The sequence below is a fragment of the Brassica napus genome, chromosome C3 (assembly GCF_020379485.1).
Source record: "Brassica napus cultivar Da-Ae chromosome C3, Da-Ae, whole genome shotgun sequence".
NCBI lineage: Eukaryota > Viridiplantae > Streptophyta > Magnoliopsida > Brassicales > Brassicaceae > Brassica > Brassica napus.
In genome coordinates this window covers 5,164,262-5,180,525 of record NC_063446.1, presented here as the reverse complement: position 1 = coordinate 5,180,525, position 16,264 = coordinate 5,164,262, and the positions used below count along the sequence as shown (strand labels likewise).

Sequence of the window (16,264 nt, the reverse complement as noted above, 5' to 3'; positions counted from 1 at the left end):
AAATACTCATATAAAAAAACATTCTTGTTAACCTAATTTTAAATCAAAATCTCAAATCTACATTATATTTTCTAAAAGGTGATACCTTTCCAAAAATAGAAAATTTAAAAGTATATTTAAAAAATATAACCTATTGATCAAAAATTCTAAAAGAATACTCATCTATTAACAATTATTCTTTTTATCCTAATTTCTAAATCACAATCCCAAATCTACATTATATTTTCTAAAAAGTGATAACTTTACAAAAATAGAAAATTTTATAAGTTTATTTAAAAAATACAACTTATTGATCAAAAATTATATAAGAATACTCGTCTATCAACAAATATTCTGGTTATCATAGTTTCTAAATCATAATCTCAAATATATATTTTTCTCTAATAATGATAATTTTCTTAAAATAGAAAATTTTATAAGTTTATTAAAAACATACAACATGTTGATCAAAAATTCTAAAAGAATACCCATCTATCAAAAATGATTTTTCTATCTTAATTTAGAAATCACAATCCAAAATTTATTATATTTCTCAAAAAAGGATAACTTTCCAAAAACATATTTTTTTCAAATTTTATTTAAAAAATATAACCTATTGATCAAAAATTCTAAAATAATACTCATATATCAACAAATAATATTGTAATCTTAGTTTCTAAATCACAATCTCAAATTTATATTATTTTCTCTAAAACTGATAACTTTCCTAAAATAGAAATTATTAAAGTTTATTTTAAAAATACAACCTATTGATAAAAAAATCTAAAAGAATACTCATCTATCAAAAAATATTATTGTTATCCTAGTTTCTAAATCACAATCCCAAATCCTAAATATCTCCCTATAAATATTTATTATTGAGAAATTATACTCATATGAAAAATACAAAATTTCTAATGTGCGGATTTTTCAATGCAAATTTCAAAATTAAATTATATTAAGGTTTCGATACTTTTTCAATACAAATTTAGAAATTAACATGTTTATGTATTTTTGTATGTTATACAGTTTAATTTTTTCAATACTATATGAATGTCTATTAAATGAGTCTCATATTCATATGATTTATGATCATTTGTATCTAGTTATTACAAAAAAAAAATCATTGTTCACAAAAATTTAGTGTGAGACATTTAATGATTTTAGTAATATAGCATTTTAAAATTTAAAATATAACATATAAGAATTTTTTTATTATATGGTTAATGTGATTATTTAGTATCTTTTAATAATATAAGATTAAGCAAAAAAAAACTAAGATACAAAATTGTTATCAAATATTTATTATTCATAATAATTAATTGTCATATATACGTTAATCATATTAGGTAATTTCGTAGCTTTTATTTAAGGAAAGTGCGAAAATATTATTTTGTACATTATTTATCAATTTGATAGTTAGTTTAAAAAATATATAATATAAGTTAAGATGAATCAACTTATTTTTCTAAGAATTCTGAATTTCAATTCTCATGGTGACACGTGACTACAAAATAACGTTGTAATGTTTCTCAATTAATATATAAGGGATTAGACAACTGACCATTGTAATATATGTTTTGTTATTATTTTGACCCTCATAAAAATCGGCCACTGGATGGAATGAAACCAATAGATTTTAGTTAGCCCCACTTATACATGTAACCTAGAAGGAATAAACTATGTTAATTATCCAAAATCCCATTAAAAATATTACTAATGTGCTTAAGCTTTCATATTATAACCGCTTCATCTACCAAAACTCACATTACTGTAAACATATTACTACATTTTTAGTTAGGAAAAGCTATATCTTTTGTGATCGGCCGGCGCGTGAGCGTGCGTGCCGTCGCCGGAGACCGTCATCCTTCAGTGAAAAGTCCCTGATTGTGTTTCACCTTCGTCTCTAACGGCTTCTGCCTTGCCTGAGCTCTGGTCAGCCACCCTAGGTGGTGGTTCTGTCACTGGTGTAAAGACGCGGAGGTCTGAAGGAGCGGAGTGGTGAAGATGCTTGTGTTTTCGTTCCCGGGAGGTGGAGGCTTAGTTAGCTCCGCCGCCGCCGGTTTTAGTCGCTGAGAGGCGGAAGTTACTATAATTTCGTCGTCGTCAGCTCAAGTTCCCAGGAGGTTAAGGCTCCGTTAGTCTTACGTCGCCGGATTCAGCGTCTCGAGGGTGGTTGTTTGTTCAAGTATGGGCTCTGGTCATGGAGCGGAAGAGGTTTCTTCGGGTAGTGAATTTTAGGGTTTGTAGCTTCGCTGTCGGATGAGCTCTCCACAGTGGGATGATGCTCTCCGACAGGGCTTCAGTATGGTGAAGAAGAGATGTGGTTTCGGTGGAGGCTCGAAGGGATTAAGAGCTCCGGCGATTCGAGGATTTCAGCGGTTGGGTACAGTAGCTTGGGAAGGCGGAGACGGTCGGGTCGAGGCGGAGCGACGCGTGGCGCACTGACGGTCAGGATCTCCACACGTGGTGCGCTTCAGCCTCCTCGACGCACGCATTTCCAGAGTCGGTCGGTATCGGGCTTGGGCCGGTGTAGCCTTGTGGCCTTTCGGTTTGGTTTGTTTTGTTTGGTTGCCCGTTTAGTTTTATGGGCCTGTGTATTTGGACTTCAGCCATTGGGCTTGGGCAAACTTGATGGTGAAAAAAAAAAAAAGCTATATCTTTTGTTGACTGATCTGATCACACGTAAAATAGACAGTACAGTATGTATGTTTGGATCTCTGACTCTCTCCCCTCAGCACAAATCAAGAGAAGTTTGGACTTGGACCCACGTAAAATAATGGGTATTGTATTATAATGGGCCCGAGTAATTAGATGGGCTGTTAAAAAGCCTTATAAAGGGTACAGTGACAACTAGGGTTTTAAACAATCCTTGTCCCCTTTTAATAGCTCTCTCTTCGTTTCTCCAACTCCTACCGGCGCAGCTGAAAACTTCATCTCGCGGAAGAGGCAACCATGGGTACGATCTCTTTTCTTCGCGATTTGCTCTTATCCGATCCATCTCTCTTCTTCGCTTCTGTCTATCGTATCGCATTTCGTGATGCTAGAATCTAATATGTAGCTTGATCTGTGTTAGGTATCTCTCGTGACTCCATCCACAAGAGGCGTGCCACTGGAGGCAAGCAGAAGCAATGGAGGAAGAAGCGAAAGTACGCTTTTCGTTTCATTTTCATATATATTCAGATCTGTGTTGTAACGATGAAGTTAAGAACTGAACGTTTTAGCTTATGCGATGCTGTGATCTGTTAATCCGTTAATTAGCTGAACGGTTGAATTATTAAATCTTTTAGAACTTCGATATGCTAATCTCATTTAACTCTAGTGTTAATGGAACTAGTACTCGTGGTCATAGTATGATATATCTATTAATAGTGGTTTGTTTGATTTATTATGCTCTGTATTGATTGTAACAATTGTGGTACGGTTGATTTGTTTTTTGATTTGTGATACTTTGTGTGTTTTGGTTAGGTACGAGATGGGAAGGCAGCCAGCCAACACCAAGTTGTCCAGCAACAAGACGGTGAGAAGAATCAGAGTCCGTGGAGGTAACGTCAAGTGGCGTGCGTTGAGGCTCGACACCGGTAACTACTCGTGGGGAAGTGAAGCTGTTACCCGCAAGACCAGGGTTCTTGATGTTGTCTACAACGCTTCCAACAACGAGCTCGTCAGGACCAAGACTCTTGTCAAGAGTGCTATTGTTCAGGTTGATGCTGCTCCTTTCAAGCAGTGGTACTTGCAGCATTATGGAGTTGAGGTTGGTCGCAAGAAGAAGAATGCTTCTGCTGCTGCCGTCAAGAAGGACGGAGAGGTAATGATTCTTTTCTGTGAATTATATGGTTTTTGAGTCTGTTGAGTAGGATGAAGCTTATGATTATACTCTTTATTGTTATAGGAAGGTGGAGAAGCTGCTCCAGCTGCTGCCGCTCCTGAGGAGACCAAGAAGAGTAACCACGTCTTGAGGAAGATCGAGAGCCGTCAAGAGGGACGCAGCCTTGATTCCCACATCGAGGACCAGTTTGCCAGCGGACGTCTCTTGGCGTGCATCTCATCAAGGCCTGGCCAGTGTGGACGTGCTGATGGGTAATTATCTCGTTCTCCTTGATCTATTTTTTTTTTGTTGTCATTGTTTGAAATTATTAGTTTGTTGTCTAACTTGGAATGTTGTTGTGTTTGTTGTGCAGATACATTCTTGAAGGCAAAGAGCTAGAGTTCTACCAAAAGAAGATCCAGAAGAAGAAGGGAAAGGGTGCTGCTTAAGAGCTTCACTTCGAAACTTCGAAACTTTTTTTTGTATTATCTTCAAACAATGTTTTGAGTTTCAGTTTCTACTACTGTCTGAGAACTTATGTTTTTGGATTAGCTTTCAATGATATTTCATAAACTCCCCCATCAGTTAATTTTAGCTTACTATCTTTGTTTCGGATTTTTTTGTTTAGTTTTGAAATCTTTCATATGAATTTTGTTACATAGTTTTGAACTTATACCAAATCTCATCGTATTGGATAGTGCTTAAAACCAGTTTGTACTTGACTAGTCTATTTCTTACGAACTAGCACCTATAACAAATTAACAATTGCATGTACATTTTGTAACCACTAAGAGGAAGACAATTGGTGTCAAAAATCTTTTAATGATAGTTTACCAAATACACTAAGAGGAAGACAATTTTGTAACCCTAAGTTTACCAAATACCCTAAGCTTCTTGAAACCATGTTATGAATCATAGACCCATATTTTATGAAGAAGGTAGTTTGTTCGGTGGGGCATTGACTTGGCGAATATGGTTGTGCACTTGTGTTCACAAGAGCGTTGTTCTATAGGGATGTCTTCCAAGCTATGCCTTGCACGCTAACCTGAGCTATCCACTCACTGACGTGATCTCCTTAGAGAGCAAAAACGTGGTTCAAGCATCCATTGATACAGATGTTTTTTGATAACCTGAAGAAACTAGAGCTTCTCAAAGAGTGAAACTCTGAAACAAAAAACAACACATCCCCAATCAACAATGATGGTCGGTACCGAATGTAAAAATTTATTTTTCATAGACCACATGGTTTGGTTTGTTTCTTTGTTTCAGGAAATACCGAACTCTCCTTATGGTTGTATTTTTGACACCCACTTTTATCTACTTAACTTGTGCAAGAGTATCAATGTTTCAAAAAAAAAAAAAACTTGTGCAAGTATCTATAAAAAACCATTTTAAAAAAGCTTTTTTATTTAGGCCAACACATAGCAGTTATCCTAAAGTTAAAGGTTACTAAAGATGTTGACCTAGTTGTCTTTAAAAGCTAATGTAATTTTCGTCTCAACTATATTTAACAAAGACAAGCTATATTAATTAGCATCTTATAATCTATTTTCCAAGATATTTTTTTTTTTGGGAGCAATTTTCCAAGATATCTACAGACCTGATTTGGTTCTTCTGGGGGTGTTTCAGGAGTTATCTCCTTTGGGAAACTTGGAAGGCCGATTAGCCGTTCCTTGTTAATGTTTTCCCAAAAAGGCTTTAGCAGACACAAATCTCAAAAGACCATAAGCAGTAACCATGTCACTATCTATTTTAATTGTAGATAATCAAACTGTCACACAATTGTCCAAAACAACAAATAATGATTTCGAACCTAAGTTGGCCAAAATATTTTTGATGGTAATGTAAAAAGTTTTCACTATAATTGTTTAAATTGTACACGTGACCACAAAAATTAAACAAAAGAAAGTTACATTAAACAGCATAGGTAGCACGCAATATGAATAAATTACATGTTACAATGTTTAAAAATCTTTGTGTAGTTATTCTCATCTAGTTATAATAAGGATATATGGAGAATTTTTATGTTTACCACTTTTTTAGTACCATTATTCTTTGATTTGTTTTCCGAATAAATTATACTATTGATACTCCATTAACTTTACTAATTTTCTTATAAGAAATTGTCATCTAACTAATTTACTTCACTAGTTATTGAGGAATTGTTTTGAACAGTTATTGATGCATTTAAAAGGGTCCGTTCTAGTATTCTAGTGGCAACTAGCTGAAATTGACACTAGAAACCTTTTGCAACAATTTATATTAGAAATGTAGAATCGTTTATGCAACAACTTCCATCTGCTATTTTCATTATATATTTTTTTTAAAGCAAGATGTAAAATATTAAGCCTTTAGTCAAAAAAAAAATGATGTAAAATATTGCATGAATGTTTCCTAATCATTATTCTTTTGTCAAGCAGTCACAAGTAGTTTCACAGAATCTATCCTCATCTCTCAGTCAATTGTTAACCTATTATCTTTTGTTTATTTTTACATCAAACTTTATATTTTGGATGTTATTTCTCCACACTTGAAGAAAACTGCATATGTTCTAATATATATACTCAATATTTAAAGTCAAGTAAACAAGGAACTTTAAGTAATCTTAATTCACAGAGAATTTTTTGTTGAATAAAACCACCAAAAGAGAACAATTTTACTTATTTATCTTATCTTGTTTCTAAATCCAAAACGACCAGGACCATCCCGGTGGGTACAAGCCATTACTCATGTATATAAGAGGCACAAGCCGGTAGTAAAATCTGAGTCGGTCGGTCTTAAAATCGCATAGATTTACTCTGTTCGTACTCAAAAGATTTCGCGTATCTAGAAAACGTTGTAGTGTGAAAACAAAAATCACTTTCCGTGTAAAAATAATATAAAATGAAAAATAAGAGAAGAATTTATTGATAACCTAACTAACAACCAAAAGATGAAAAACACGATACCAACTTCTACCTGCATTCTAAAGTTTCTTTAAATGTTGTAGCTGTCTCCTTTGCATTTCCCATCTTCTCTCCTTATTTCTCTCCCTCACTCCTAAAACTTAAATTCACATTTACATATATTAGTTTTTTTTCATTTATATATTTTCCTCTCATCTCAGATCTTCTCTTTTCCACTGATCTTTGGATCAAGAATCAAGTACTACTGTCTTACATAATCGACATTAGAGCTCTTATGGACCACGATGGTTCGAACGACGAACCAGAAACGGTATCGTGCGGCAACAGCAGTTGCAAGAGCAAGATTGTTCCTGGAAATGGAAGCAGCGGTCCGAAGAAAAGAAAATCGCAGAAGACAAGAAACGACGAGAATTGATGTCGTATAGTGAGCTTCCGGAGTACATGAAGGATAATGAATATATATTGAATTATTACAGAGCTGAATGGTCCATTAGAGATGCTTTCTTCAGCGTCTTCAGTTTCCACAATGAGTCCCTCAACGTTTGGACGTTAGTAATTTTTATTTTTATGTTAAAGTTTCACTTTTTGTTTAGATTATACTATTAATTTGATTCTGATGAAACGATGTTTTCTTGTTTGACAGACATTTACTTGGTTTCATTTTATTTGTGGGACTAACCGTCGCCAACATTATGCATCACGATAAATTCTTCCCCGTGGTACGTGTCCTTTAATTGATAAGTATAATCTTTTGTGTATAACCAGATGTGTAAGTTATGTTTACAAGATGTTACAAGAGGTCCACACGCAACCACTATATTAATTTTCTGAATCATTCACGTGGGATGTATCTAGTAAAAATAGATTTACCTACTTGGTTTTGACTAGCATTTAACATATCTTTGATTTCTAATGAATTTATCACTGATAGTATTCCTCGGTTTTGTTGTGATGATTATGAAACGATATATTGGTTGTGATTTCTCGAGATATGAAACATCAGTGTGAATTAAATATGAATTACCTATCTTTCAAAATATCACAGAAACAAATTGCTCCCTCTGTTTTTTTAATGTTACATATTCCAGATTTTTTACATATTTTAAATAAACACATTAAATTTGCATATTCTTTTGTGTTTATCTTTGTTTCATAATTTTAAACCAATAACAATTCAGTAAGTGCAATTAAATTTTTTGAAATTTGCAATTAGTTAATAAAACATGTCTTGAAAATGTAAAAAATAGATCTTTTTAAAACAAATTTTTTTTCTTAGAATATGTAATAATAAGGAACAGAGGGAGTAATATTTTCTACTCCATCTGTTTCATTATAAGTGTCGTTTTAGGTTTCACCACACGGATTAAGAAACAATTAATTTTGTACATTTCCTATAAAAAATACTATTACCTATATATCTAACCATATTTTACCAATAGCAAAATAAATTTTACATAAAATTAATAAATTTTGCATTGAAAATCGAAAACGACACTTATTTTGTAACGAAAAAAATTCTCTAAAACGATACTTAATATGAAACGGAGGGAGTATATATATATTGTATCTTTTTATTTATATTTGAATCAAAGTCAACAAAATGTAGTTGTTAGATTTGAAAATTTGAAATCAACTCAATATTAAAAATATGGGCAAACTATTCGAAAGAGACTTTGAGTTTCCTAGATAGAGTGTTAATAATTTCTAATAAAAACTAAATAAAGATGTTATTCTCAAAACTGATGATGGAATGTTGATGATTGTATAGGATGCAAAGAGTCCAGGGAATGTAACAAGATGGCCATTTTTCGTTTTCTTAGGAGGCTCAATGTTCTGCCTACTCTCAAGCAGTATTTGCCACCTCTTCTGCTGCCACTCCAAAGAACTTAACGTCTTCCTCCTCCGCATAGACTATGCCGGCATCACCGCCATGATCATCACTTCTTTCTTCCCACCAATCTACTACATCTTCCAATGCACTCCTCGTTGGTACTTCATCTACCTCGCAGGCATTACCTCTATGGGAATCTTTACGATCATCACACTCTTCACTCCATCACTTTCCTCTCCCAAGTACCGAGGTTTTCGAGCTTTGCTCTTTGCCTCCATGGGGCTTTTCGGGATCGTGCCTGCTGTCCATGCGATAGTGGTCAACTGGGAAAACCCGCAAAGGAACGTGACGCTCATGTACGAGCTGGGCATGGCAGTGTTTCTATCTTGTTGGGACAGGGTTCTATGTAGGGAGAGTACCTGAGAGGCTTAAACCTGGTTGGTTTGACCGTGTGGGACATAGTCATCAGATTTTCCATGTGTTTGTTATGTTGGGTGCTTTGTCCCACTATGCAGCTGCTCTTCTGTTCTTAGACTGGCGCGACCATGTTGGTTGTTAAACCATGATATATTATGTTCCATCTTTTAGATTTTTTTCTTGTTTAACGAAGATAGATATTTTTATATTGTTAAGGTACTTTATTATAGTTTTTAGGAACATTAATTGAGATTTGAGAATATTTAAATTGATTAAATTTCATTGTTGAAAAGTTATTGGAAAGTATATAATAAAGTAAAAAATAAATTAAATTATAAATATTTATTAAATTTTTAATAAGTGTGCATACTTTAGAAAATCTTACTTTCGGGAAATGGAGGAAGGAAGGAGTAGTTCTTTTGAAGATTTTTTTTTAATTATTAGTGTGTTTGTATCAAACCCATTCGTTGTTAAATTGAATTGTAATTCGACTTGTGCTATTTTATTGAATAGTATGATTTTCAGAAGTGCTGGATATGATACTTTGAAAGAGACAGTAAATTAAATTTTGATGCAAAGTTTACTCTGCTTTGCTGTAGCCTGTTTTACTCTGTTATACAGTGTCAGTTGTAAAACTCTACTACTCAGCTGACTGATGAGATGAAAACAAAAGACCAAAGCTTGACTCTTTAACTTGACTCTGGAAATTTGTGGACCTAAACCCAGGAACGTGACTACCCTTTTAATTTTGACTTCTAGTCATTGGCCTCTATTGCTCAAAAAAAAAAAAAAAAGTCATTGGTCTCAAGTCCCTTCTCCAATCAATCTATCTCTCTCTTCTTATTTGTTGCTATGGAATTTAACTTCTGCCTTTTATTATAATGTTAAAAATATCTCTATGTATAATTTAGGTTATAAATAACTAAGAATATAATATTTCCATACAAATTTTAAAATAGCAAATACCAGTTTTTCTATTTGTCAACTTATATTAAATTATCAGCATTACACTAATCTTACTTTTTTTTACTAGGCTTGGGCATATTTCCCGGATCTGAAAATCCGAATTGGTACCGATCCAAAAAATCGGGTTTTGCGTCGGATCCGGATAAGGTAAAATACCCGATTGGGTATGCTTTCATTTATGTTTTGGATATCGGGTCAGATCAGATATTATCATGGGTCCGAATAACTATCCCAAAGTACCCAACTTTTATGTCATTGAGGCATTAAATATTTCACATGTGTTCCGCTTGTTAATGTCTGAAATTTCTGTGATTATGCTACTGTTACATAAAGTAGGTGAAATGCATTTAGCAATATGGAAGAGGGGGTGACATTAGAAACCAAATGTTGTTGATTTCTTTTTATGCATTTTCTTATGGGTTTTATTTCAACTCTCAACTATTCTTTAAGTTTCTTTACTTGTTCGAATGATGAATTATTTTCTTTGTTTGAAATGTTAGATTTGTTGTTTGTTTGAAGTTTATTTAAAAATTATTTTATTTGGTTTCATAGTTCTCTTATTTGTGTCTTACTCTAAATGGTTCAGGTAAGTCGGATTAGAAATAAGTATTTTCAGTTATGAATTGATAAAATCAAAACAATCCGAACTGGAACCGTTTTTTTCTGGTTCTTTCGGATATACCCGATAATATCCGGATCTGGCAAGTACCGAACCGAACTCGAACCGATATTTATAATTATGCGAACGGTACCAAATTTCCTATATCAAAAATCCGACCCGATCCGGTACTTGAATGTCCAGACCTATTTTTTACTATTCTCCTTATTATTTAGAATAAATGAATTATGTTTTTTTCCCTAATATTGTAAGCACGGCACAGCGTAAAACCTTTTCAAATTCTGGAAGCCACATGTCTTGGTGATCTTGCCGTGAGACTTGGTGCATGCAAATCATTGACAAATTTCGCGTAAATTAAGCACACTTAATTTTGGCTCAATTAGCGTTAAGTTTTATGTCCGTTTAAAACCGATGCTAATACCAATCCAAATTTGAATATCCTGCCTCTAACCGGTTATAGCGGACTTGGAAGTGTGAAGATAACCGGTTTGATAGCTGTTACGGTGGTGTTAGACAATGCCAAACGCGGATTTCTTTGAAAGTGAAACATTAACTTCAGATTCGGGTAAGCATTTTCCAAAGCAATAAATACAAATTAATATTATTAGCCTCCCAATAACTCTATTATTTTCATCTCAAAAGAATAAATAACTCTATTAGTTTTCGGTATCTTTTCTAAAAAAAAAAAATCTTCATTTTTTGCCTTATTTTTACCTTAAATTGTTTTGTTTTTTTTTATAACACCGAGAAACAAAGTAACGAGGACAAGTATGATGTTCACAAAGGAAACACCGAAAATAAAAACACAAACTGAAACAAAGGATGCCAGTAGACATCCAAGAAAGGTGTGTAAAAATGATAATGTAAGAGGAAACATATGAGCGTGTAGGGTGAAAGGTCGACCCTTCCTCTAGTTGGAAGAAGCTTCCAGGGCCAGCAGATGGTGAAGCCAAGCAGGTTCATGCTGTGCCATGTATGATTGATAGCGCCGATCTCGTGTTACACTCACAGCGATAGTTGCAGCTGCCTCATTACGTTCTTGCAAGGCGTGGTTAGGCTCCATCCATTAATCCCATTGAGAAGTTGGTTTATAGATTGCACCACACCAGTGAACTCAAGGTGGTGAAATGGCTCAGAAAGGACATTATGGAGTTGTTCAGATGAAGCTTCGAAGATAACGTTGACATGGTGAGTGTTATACATGCATTCCACCGCCCAGTGCATTGCCCATAGATCTGCTTCCGCTTTGGATCGCATGAAGGAGTATGAACGTCTGCTATGCATAATGGTTTGACCATCTTCTCCACGAAGAATCCACGAAGCTCCACTCGGGTGATGAGGGTCTACCCATGATGAACCCACGTTACACTTCAAACATCCAGACGGTGGCTTAATCCACCCAATAGGTTCTTCTGTTCTTACCACATCATCTACTATCTCCGTGTTTGACTTGAGGATCATGGTCTTCTGCCATGAGGAAGCTTCCTCAAAGGCCTAGATGCAATGGTGTAGGCCGTTACCGTCTTGTTTTCAAAGCCCAGTGCATTCCTCCTCCTTCCATAATTCCCATACAAGCCAAGGGAAAACACTTCGCGTATTGGAATCCCCCTCATTTGAATTGTATACCTTCAAGATGTAAGAAGTTTAGGAATACAGAGTTCCTTGAAAACCAGTTTGAGGTAATGAAATGTTGGCAAGGTCCCAAACTTCTTTTGCCTTTTCACAAACGAAAAGCATATGGCAAATGCTTTCAGATTCTCTTGAACAGTTAGAGCAAGTGGTATCAATCTGAATACCCCGAGTGGTAAGACGCTCCTTAATTGCCAAAGCTCCCGATAGAGCTCTCCAAATAAAGTGTTTAATCTTTGGAGGCGCTTTGATTTTCCAGAGATTCTTCCACAACTGTTTTTCGATCGGTGGCAAGACGCGAGCTTGGGGATGATTGAAGTCAGTCAGGGCTTCTAAGAGCTTATATCCACTCCGAGTATTGTAGCTTCCATCTTTACTGAAACCCCATCGGACTGAATCTTCCTGATTCACACAAGGTTTTATCAACAGGATCCTTTGGACATCCTCAGGCGTGAAGGTTTGTTATCAAGGGTTGATTCCAAACGCTAGTCCCCTCGATAAGAAGATCAGATACCTTAAGGGCCAAGTTAACAACACTGTTTGCTTTGTACATTGGCGGTCGAGGAATAGTATCAATAATCCACTTTTCAACCCACACGTTGGAGCTGATACCATTTCCAGTATGTCTAAAAAGACCTTGTTGTAGGAGCTCTCTACCATGCATGATGCTTCTCCCACAAAGGAAGGACGCGAGCCCAAACCACATTCCAGGAAGTTGCCTCTTCTGAAGTATTTACCTTTAAGTACTTTGGCCACCAATGAGTCTGGATTGTTCCAGATTCTCCATGCTTGTTTCCCTAGTAGAGCTTGATTAAACTTGCCAATATCATGGAAGCCAAGACCTCCTTGCTCCTTAGGTTTACATAGTTTTTGCCACGCTACCCATGAAATCTTTCTTTTCTTATCTCCACTGCTCCACCAGTACTCCACAATAGCGCTAGTGATCTTCGCACACAGATCTTTGGGTAACCTGAACACTGACATAGCATAAAATGGAAGTGCTAAGGCCACTGATTTTAACAGTACTTCTTTTGCACCTTGCGATAGGGTTTTAGAGTACCAGCCTTGGAGTCCGCCTTCCAGCTTCTCTTTAATGAAACTTAAAAGGTCCCGTTTTGAGCCTTTGAAACACCCAGGCAACCCCAAGTAAGTCCCTTCACCCCCTTCCTTGTCGATGCCCAAAGCTAGCTTGACATCCGCCTTAGTTTTATCCCCGATGCCTTTTCCAAAGATAATTGACGACTTGGCCTTGTTGATTAACTGTCCAGATGCATCTCCATATAGTTTCAAACATTTGGTTATTTCCTCCTTTCGCTTCTATGACATCCGCGTCACATAGCAATAAGCTATCATCGGCGAACAGCAAGTGATGGACTGGAGGACTAGATGTAGCTAGCTTGATCCCATGTAAGTTTCCTTTTGCTTCAGACGCATTCAGAACATGAACCAACGCTTCAGCGCAGAGGATAAATAAGAAAGGGGAAAGAGGATCTCCTTGTCTTATCCTCTTTCAGGCTTGATGAATCCATGTGATCGAGCATTTAGTAACACCGAGAAAGAGACAGTGCTTATGCAAGCCATTGTCCAACTTACCCATTTTCTATCAAAGCCCATTCTCTCCAACAAAACCTCCAGGAAGTTCCATTATACTCGATCGTAGGCTTTCAACATGTCTGTTTTCACAGCCATACTCTGGCTACCAATCTTTTCGTTCGTACCCAGACCGTGCACTAGCTCATGTGCGATGATCACATTGTCTGTGATAAGCCGGCCTCCCACAAAGGTTCCTTGTGTCTCTGAGATTATCTCTAGGAGTATCAGCTTGAGTCTATTACACATAATCCTCGAGATAATTTTGTACTGGACAGTACAAAGACTTATGGGCCTCATGTCCTTCATCTCTGTGGGATCAGTAACCTTAGCTAGCAAGCATAGCTGTGTATGATTCCAACCAGCCGGAGGATAGACGTTCGAAAGAAACCTTGCACATCCTGGATCAGTTTAGGACCAACCACGTGCCAGTACTTTTGGTAAAAGAAGCCCGTGAGACCATCTTCCCCTGGTGAACTGCTCGCTTTTATTCCAAACGTCGCCTTCTTAATTTCCTCTGGTGACACTTCTCTCGTCAGACTATCGTTCATCTCGGTGGTCTCCCTGGCGTTGAAACCTTCAAATAAAGTTTCCAGATCAACCGGGTTTGAGCTAGTGAAGAGGTCACGAAAGTACTCAACCGCTATGTTCCCTTTAGACCCCTCTGTGAAGTGCTCATTACCAAATATATCCTTCAACATCATGATTTTATTCCTTATCCTTTTTCCTTTTATGACATTGTGAAAGTACGTGGTGTTTCTGTCCCCCTCTCTCAGCCATTCTTCTCGACTCCTCTGTCTCCAGAAAATCTCCTCTTCGTAGAATGCTTTAGAAAGTTCTTGTTTTAGCCTCCTCAAGACACCAAAGACTGGGAACCGTTTCGATGATTCTTTTTCAAGCTCAGTTTGCAGATGTTCGATCTTTGTTTTAGAGTTCCAATCACTAGCTTTTTTAAGCTTAGCTAGTTCCGTTCTGCATTGAGCAATGCGGTCTAGAACACTTAGATCCGACGAGTCATTCTCTGCCTCCCAACCACGAATGAGGCTTCTCTCTACACCTCTTTTACCAAACATCCGCTTATCAAAGTAAAACCGTCCTCTTTGTAGACTCTCTGGTTCCAATGCAAACTCAATTCGCAACGGTCGGTGGTCAGAGGGCCACATACTCATGTACTCAGTTGATGATTGGGGAAAGAGACGAAACCATGCATCATTACCAAAACTTCTATCCAAACGACACTGTATCCAGACGTTGTCTCTCTTACCGGCCCAAGAGAGGCTGTTGCCTTTGAATCTCATCTCTCTGATCTTACATGCTTCAGCCATGTTTCTAAAGTCCCAGAACGTGGACTCCTCTCTAGTTGGACCACCAAGTTTTCACCGTGATGCATCAACTCATTAAAGTCACCAACCAACACCCATGCCTCATCTCTATGCATTCCAATGTTAGTTAACTGTTCCCACACCACTCTACTACGCCTTTCTCTCACTGGGTCTCCGTAGACGCATGATAGAAAAAATACCATAGAACCAATTGTGATTTTGAGGTCAATAATTCTTTTTATCACTGTGAAGAATCTCGACCCCATAACTGCTTTTCCACATTAAAGCTAAGCCCCCACTGCGACCAATGGGCTCAACCGTATGTAGTTTATCATAACCCAAACTTGCTTTTAGAACTTCCATATAAGTAAACCTTTGCTTCGTCTCCATCAAGAACAAAAAATCCGGGAAAAACTGACGACGAAAATCCCGGATACGTTGAACTGTCTCAGAGCTTCCAGCTCCTCGACAGTTCCAGCTCAGTATGCTCATTGGGATGGCAGCGGCTTCAAACTGGAAGCCACCGAAATTTTGTTTGTGTTTGGTTTCTAAGATCCCTCTGCTCCAACGTAGTCTGAGCTCTGACCCTTATTGTCCTCTGGCTAACGTTTCCCCGATCCCTCCATGGGCTGAACTGCTCCTTGTGAAACAGCAATAGCACCAGCACAGTACCTATTTGTTCTCACTCTTCTCACCCAGGCTGGTGGTCTTTTCCGATTAATCCTTTTAGATCTCGAAGTTCCGGTATATCCAGATGAAGTAGTGTTACCCAATCTGAAAACCGTTGAACCGTTAATCTGAAAGTTGGATGAAGCACTCTGTTCCCCAGAGGTAGCAGCTCTGTCCTCTTTATCTTTTAGCAAAGCAGGGGCCGAGACAGCATGAAGAGTATTGGTATTATTGCTCTCGATGTTGCTATCATCACCATGGATAGCCAAACACCAGCCCTTTATCTTTGTTGAGGTTGTGGGATATTCTGATAGGCACACTTGTGTCATCATCTTTCGCATTTTCGATGGAATGTTGGACACGTAGATTCTAGCTCTCCTCTCAGTCTCGTCCGCATGGGAGACATACATCATGCCGCTTGCCTATCTTCTTTAGATAGTTTTGGAACATCGTAGGAAAACCCGGAGGCGATTCCAGAGGCGCAGCTAGCAGCACTGGTATCTGAGTATTTCTATATAGATTCCCCCA

At 36.9% G+C, this 16,264-nt stretch overlaps 3 protein-coding genes and 1 pseudogene across 3 annotated transcripts; 2 read left to right on the top strand and 2 right to left on the bottom strand.

Annotated features, from left to right (window-relative positions):
* Window positions 1–2,797: 2,797 nt before the first annotated feature.
* Window positions 2,798–4,371, top strand: LOC106386692 (40S ribosomal protein S8-1). The gene is made up of 5 exons (XM_013826503.3): window positions 2,798–2,938; window positions 3,056–3,128; window positions 3,448–3,787; window positions 3,872–4,059; window positions 4,161–4,371. The coding sequence occupies exons 1-5, from the start codon at window positions 2,935–2,937 to the stop codon at window positions 4,234–4,236; spliced, it is 681 nt and encodes a 226-aa protein (XP_013681957.2). The 5' UTR covers window positions 2,798–2,934; the 3' UTR covers window positions 4,237–4,371.
* Window positions 4,372–6,777: 2,406 nt separating this feature from the next.
* Window positions 6,778–9,218, top strand: LOC125584150 (annotated as a pseudogene).
* A 2,313-nt stretch (window positions 9,219–11,531) lies between these two features.
* On the bottom strand, window positions 11,532–11,987 carry LOC125584473. Its single transcript, XM_048752967.1, has one exon. The coding sequence runs from the start codon at window positions 11,985–11,987 to the stop codon at window positions 11,532–11,534; it is 456 nt and encodes a 151-aa protein (XP_048608924.1).
* A 183-nt stretch (window positions 11,988–12,170) lies between these two features.
* LOC125584472 lies at window positions 12,171–15,070 on the bottom strand. Its single transcript, XM_048752966.1, has 5 exons — window positions 14,137–15,070; window positions 13,806–14,056; window positions 12,792–13,415; window positions 12,670–12,738; window positions 12,171–12,557 (listed from the first exon to the last, which is right to left on the bottom strand). The coding sequence occupies exons 1-5, from the start codon at window positions 15,068–15,070 to the stop codon at window positions 12,171–12,173; spliced, it is 2,265 nt and encodes a 754-aa protein (XP_048608923.1).
* Between the last annotated feature and the right edge of the window lie 1,194 nt (window positions 15,071–16,264).